The sequence below is a fragment of the Palaemon carinicauda genome, chromosome 12, assembly GCF_036898095.1.
Source record: "Palaemon carinicauda isolate YSFRI2023 chromosome 12, ASM3689809v2, whole genome shotgun sequence".
Classification (NCBI taxonomy): domain Eukaryota; kingdom Metazoa; phylum Arthropoda; class Malacostraca; order Decapoda; family Palaemonidae; genus Palaemon; species Palaemon carinicauda.
The window spans coordinates 158,408,444-158,414,248 of NC_090736.1; the positions used below are offsets into that span (position 1 = coordinate 158,408,444).

At 37.2% G+C, this 5,805-nt stretch overlaps 1 protein-coding gene across 1 annotated transcript in view; it reads right to left on the reverse strand.

Moving 5' to 3' along the window:
- LOC137651161 (proline-rich protein 36-like) overlaps nucleotides 1-1,056 on the reverse strand; it is a 45,547-nt gene extending 44,491 nt beyond the window's left edge. Inside the window, exon 1 of the mRNA XM_068384300.1 lies at nucleotides 955-1,056. Within this exon, the coding sequence (XP_068240401.1) occupies nucleotides 955-1,056 (102 nt within the window). The remainder of the gene's footprint in view (nucleotides 1-954) is intronic.
- Between the last annotated feature and the right edge of the window lie 4,749 nt (nucleotides 1,057-5,805).

Sequence of the window (5,805 nt, forward strand, 5' to 3'; positions counted from 1 at the left end):
AGAGGTCTATCTGCTGAGTCATCAGCAGCCATTGCCTGGCCCTTCTTGGTCCTGGCTTGGGTGGAGAAGGAGCTTGGGCGCTGATCACATGTATATATGGTCAGTCTCTAGGGCATTGTCCAGCTTGATAGGGCAATGTTATTGTGCCTTGCCTCTTTTATTCTTAAGTAGCCATTATGGAAAAGTTCTTTTTAATGAGGTAATTATGTAATTTCTTCACTATCAAGTTAAAACATTTATTTCTCCGCGTTTTTCACTTTGAAGTTTCGTGACATTTTCTTTCCTTGCTGTTTTCTTAGTAAGATAATAACCTTTTATTTTTAAAGAAACAACAAAAAAATTAGAAATATAAGGATAATAAAAAACTAGAAAATTACGATAGCAATAATGATAATATTAATATTAAAGATGAAAATAGTAAATTTTATCATAAAATTCATGAAACATATTCAGAACGATAAACACATTTCATGCTTGACATTCTTAAAGGTTGAATAATGATCTTGAACACGACGCAGAGAAAGTGACGAAAGATGATGGAGAAAGAGGATATAAAAATGAAATAAGATATAATAAAAAAATACACAAACGACTACTTTTTCAACGTTGCATTCCAATAATCTCAAAGGGGAAAAGAAATACGCCAAAGTTAGTGGCGAGCGAGATAAATTTCAAAAGCCACTACTGGCCAAAGGTTGCTAGGTTGGCCTTTTTTCAGGCTAGAAACTCAAATTTGGCCTTTTTGAAATTGGTTGGCATTTAGTAATACAATGAAAATAGGTTGGCATTGATGCTATATATTTGGCCTTTTTATACTTATGGGTTGGACTTTTAAAGCTGCAGTTGAGTAGAAGTTGGCCTTTTCTCTTAGAAAACCTGGCAACGCTGCTTGGCCACCGAGAAAATGCAGGATTCCAAAGGAGACTAGATTTTCACCGGGAGTGGGTTTATTACACGGTTTTTGTGGCCCTCTGGGGATGGAGGAGGAGGAGGAGGAGGAGGAGGAGGAGGAGGAGGAGGAGGAGGAGCAGAGAGGTGTGGGACATCTGGCCGCATATGTGGACTCCTTGAGTTGAATTTGAGCGATGCCCAAAAAGGGGAAAAGAAGAAAAGGATAAAACTAAAGTCCATTTCTTTTAGCGAGGCAGATTTGCACCGACTCGCAGCGGTGCCCTTTTCGCTCGGAAAAGTTTCCTGATCGCTGATTGGTTAGAATTATCTTGTCCAACCAAGCAGCGATCTGGAAACTTTTCCGAGCTAAAAGGGCACCGCTGCGAGTCGGTGCAAATATGCCTCGCTAAAAGAAATTGACTATAGCTGGGTTGGGAAGAAAGAAGATTATTTGAGATTGGGGACGAACGAAGAAATAATAATCCAAGGAAGGTAAAGAGTTGTTAATTATCTCACCAAGGAGGTTATAAAGTGACCTGGGTTTGTCTATATAATATTCTTTTGAAATCTACTTTTGTGAATGTTAAATTCATCTTCTTCTTCAGCTAACAAATATGTAATGAAGCAATGAGTTATAAATATCATTGTTCATGCCATTAGTGTTGGATTCGATTAAATGTCATAAGCAGGAATAATCATTATTATTTTATTTACATGTTGATTTACTAGTGTACGTGACCCGTCAACAATGACTGCTGAATACTTAGCGAGATATGCTCACGCATACGTACTTCCCTTCTCACCAGGATATGGCTGCTCCCTCTCCTCCCTACCCGAGGGATGGCAAGAGCTGAGCGTGACCAGAATAAAATAATATGTACATGTATATAAATAAATATATATATATATATATATATATATATATATATATATATATATATATATATATGTATGTATGTATGTGTGTGTATATGTATATATGTATATATACACACACACAAGCAGAAAGTGTAACAACAAACAACGAGTTACTATAATATTCAAAACCAACTACAAATAGCGGTCGATATTTAATGTATTACTTTGATGTTGCGAATTGTTATCGTTGCCACGAGATGTCAGTGCTAAGAATGAGAAGCTCAAGGAACAGATTAATTACTGTTCTCTCTCTCTCTCTCTCTCTCTCTCTCTCTCTCTCTCTCTCTCTCTCTCTCTCTCTCTCTCTCTCTCTCTCTCTCTCTCTCATGATGTTGGCGTCATACAACATCGGATTATCAGATAATTGACATCGTATCTAAAAAAAAAAGAAAGAAAAAAAAAACATGTAAGACAGAAGGTTTAAAGGCTGCTCGTGAATTGCAAGAAAAAAAAAATAATGTAGGACAGAAGGTTTAAAGGATACTCGTGAATGACAGAAGCAAGGGACAGTGACATTGCCCAATCAAGCAGGACAATGCCATGAAAGCTGATCATATATACATATGATCAGCGCCCAAGCCCGCTCTCCACCCAAACTAGGCCCAAGGAGGGCCAGATAATGGCTGCTGATGACTCAGCAGATATACGTGTAGGCTTCCTCAAATCCTCCATCCTTAGCTCACAAGGATGATGAGGTTACTGCCAGAGGCGTAACAATAGGGTGGCAGAGGTGGCAAACTGCCACGGGCCCAGGGCCTATAATGATTAAAAGGGCCCATGGACGTAGAGTCACAGAAAGGGAGCCAAGGGACCCAAGGGAAATGGGCCCATGGCCGTAAAATGAAGAAGAAAAAAAAATATTCTACTGCTTACTGTTATATTTTAGTGATTTAGAAAAACAAAATCAAATTCCTCAATATAATACTGGTAAATGATTATTAACAGAAACTGAGAAGACATTACATATTGTTAATGCATATGATGGCCTTTATGGGTTATGGGTTAGGAGGTCATAGGGAGTATTACTGTTTGTACACTACAGGTCCGTATGAGATCTTGGCATGAACGCGTTATGTTCCTGTCTAAGTCCTGGCTTCCGTGTACACCAGTTACCAGAGCTTGTCAGTTGTCACCGCCTGTGACCGCCAATATCTTTTGATCATTTAAAGGAAAAACTGAGAGAAGTTTTTTGCGTCTCGTGATTGTTTTACATTGTATTCTTTTATAAGTGGACTACAACTGATAGTTATCTTACACCTTATGAAAGATTATGTTGATTACGAATTGTGATTTTAATTTTAATATTTGACTCACAATACAAATAATTTAATAGAAAGGACAATGCATTGAAGAATGATGTAATTAATATCTTCACAATAATATCAATCGATTTATATTTATATCGCCTCAGTGGCGTGGTCGATATGGTGTTTGCGTCCCACCTTGGTGGTCACAGATTTGATTCTCGGCCATTCCATTGAGGAGTGAGATGTGTATTTCTGGTGATAGAAGTTCACTCTCGACGTGGTTCGGAAGTCACGTAAAGCCGTTGGTTGCGTTGCTGAATAACCACTGGTTCCATGCAACGTAAAAACACCACACAAACAAAAAAACTGTAGAATTTTTGTATATCAGATGATTACAGAGTATAGTTTTCTCTATTAATGTTAGTTTTTATTTACAGAAAATCGGATATATCATGCATCCCATAAAACATCTTAGTGGCAGTGAAAAGCGGAAAAAGAAAAAAGAGAATGAAATTAAGGCATCGAAGCTTCCAAAAATTAGTGGCTTCCTTTCCCCCACAGTAGAAGTGATTAACGATAATGCAAAGGACAATGACAGTTGTGAAACTATTGGAGAAAATACTAATAGTAGTGTCACTAGTGTGGAAATGCCTACCACTAGTACTAGTTTAGTTGAAACTAACACAGCAACTGATACAGGTGAAAAGAAATTAGACGAAGTTGGCAAGCCTGATTCTGACCCAGTTTCCGACACTATACTAGTACCTCAAAAGACCATGCGCCTGAGTTCTCATTTGATATAATAACACCGTTGTGTCCTACAGACCGAGGACATTTTATGGAACAAAACTTGAAGGACCAAACAAAACGATTTATCATTACAAATGGACATTGCAAGCCTAATGTCCCTTTCAAAAAGGATGCAGAAGGTCGCTCTTTCTCTGAAAAATATTATCATGCAGTGTCCAAATCAGGTGTAAAAATTGAGAGGTCGTGGTTATGCTATTCAGTTGTTTTTGATAAGGCTTATTGTGAGACATGTTGGATGTTTGCTAATCGAGGAGCGAGTAGATTTCAAGATACGTGGATTGATGGCTATTGTGACAGGAAACACATAGGTGAGGGTATGAAGAGGCACGAATCATCCCAAATTCACTATAATTCATGCCTAGTGTATGAACAATGGTGCTTGCATGGAACTTTGAGTGAAGCACTTGAAGGTAATCTTCAAAATGAGAAAAAATACAGGCGTCAGGTTTTGGATAGATTATTAAATGTAACTCTTACATTAGCGATGTGCCATTTGTCATTTCGTGGGCTCAAAGAAGGAACACAAGCAGAAGATGAAGGTGATTATGATAAGGATGAAAGGAAACGTGGAAATTTCCTTTGTATCATTGAGTTGCTTTCTAAATATGATCCAGTTCTTTCAGAATAAATCAGTAAACCTAAAGGTAAAACAATGTATATGAGCCCAATGATACAAAATAAACTCATTCAGTTTCTTTCAAAGGAAACTGAAAAAGAACTTACTTATGCCATTAAAGCAGCTCCATTTTATAGCATAATGTTAGATACAACATAGGATATTTCCAAAATTGATCAGATGTGTGAAATATACCATTACTATAGCATAGAATAAGATGATAATGGAAAGCCAAAATCATTACAAATTAATGAGTCTTTTTTAGGGTTTCATAAGGTTGAGGGTCAAAGTGGAGCTGCACTATCAGAACAAATTTTGCAAATAATTAAACAGAGAGGACTTTCTATTTCAAGGTGTCGTGGCCAAGGATATGAGGGAGCTAGTAACATGAAGGGTATATACAAAGGTGTGCAGAAAAAAATTATGGATGTTGAACCCAGTGCAGTTTATGTTCATTGTACTGCTCATAATTTAAATTTGGTGATTAATGATGTTGTCAAGTATGTGACAGAAATGGCGCAGTTTTATGATATTGTTCAAAGAGTATATGTGTTTTTTGGATTGAGTATCAAGAGATGGGACATAGTATCTAGCTTAATTTCTGAATCAGGCACTCACAAAGGGGTAACTATTAAAAAGTTAAACCCAACTAGATGGGCTGGACGTTATGATGCGGTATTTGCTATCAAAGTTCGATTCTGTGATGTGCAGAAAGCTCTAGCACAAATAATATTATGCATCTCTAAGGCAGATGAACGCAATGAAGCCACTGCACTAAAGAAATGTCTCGAAAATTTGAATTTTGTATTCTTTTTGATGTTTCAGTCCAAAATCTTAGTCAATAAATTTAGTATAAAAAATGTTGCAATTAAAAGCAGTTGATCTTGCTAAGGCAGCAAACCTCTTAAAGGTTTGCATGGATGAGATGTGCAGATTAAGAAATCAGTTCGAGGATGTAAAGAGAGAAGCAACAGATATAGCCCAGAAGTGGTCAATCAGACCAGAATTTAAGGAAAAGAGACTTCGTACCGTAAAAAGATATTTTGGCGAGCTTTGTGAAGACCAAAGATTAGAAGATCCAGAGAGTTTGTGTAGGGTAACTGTTTACTCTGGATATCATCACAACTCAGTTGATCTTCCGTTTTACTGGCTTGCATGAAGTTGTCTCATCATTCTTAGTGTTGGAACCAATCTCATTGTAAAATTTATCTGACTCAGAGCTGTACGAAAAAGCATCTAGTTTTGTGAAAAAATACCTCAACGATTTGTCAAAAACATTCACACAGGAAATTCTCAGCATGAGATCTGCTCTGAAGGGAGAAA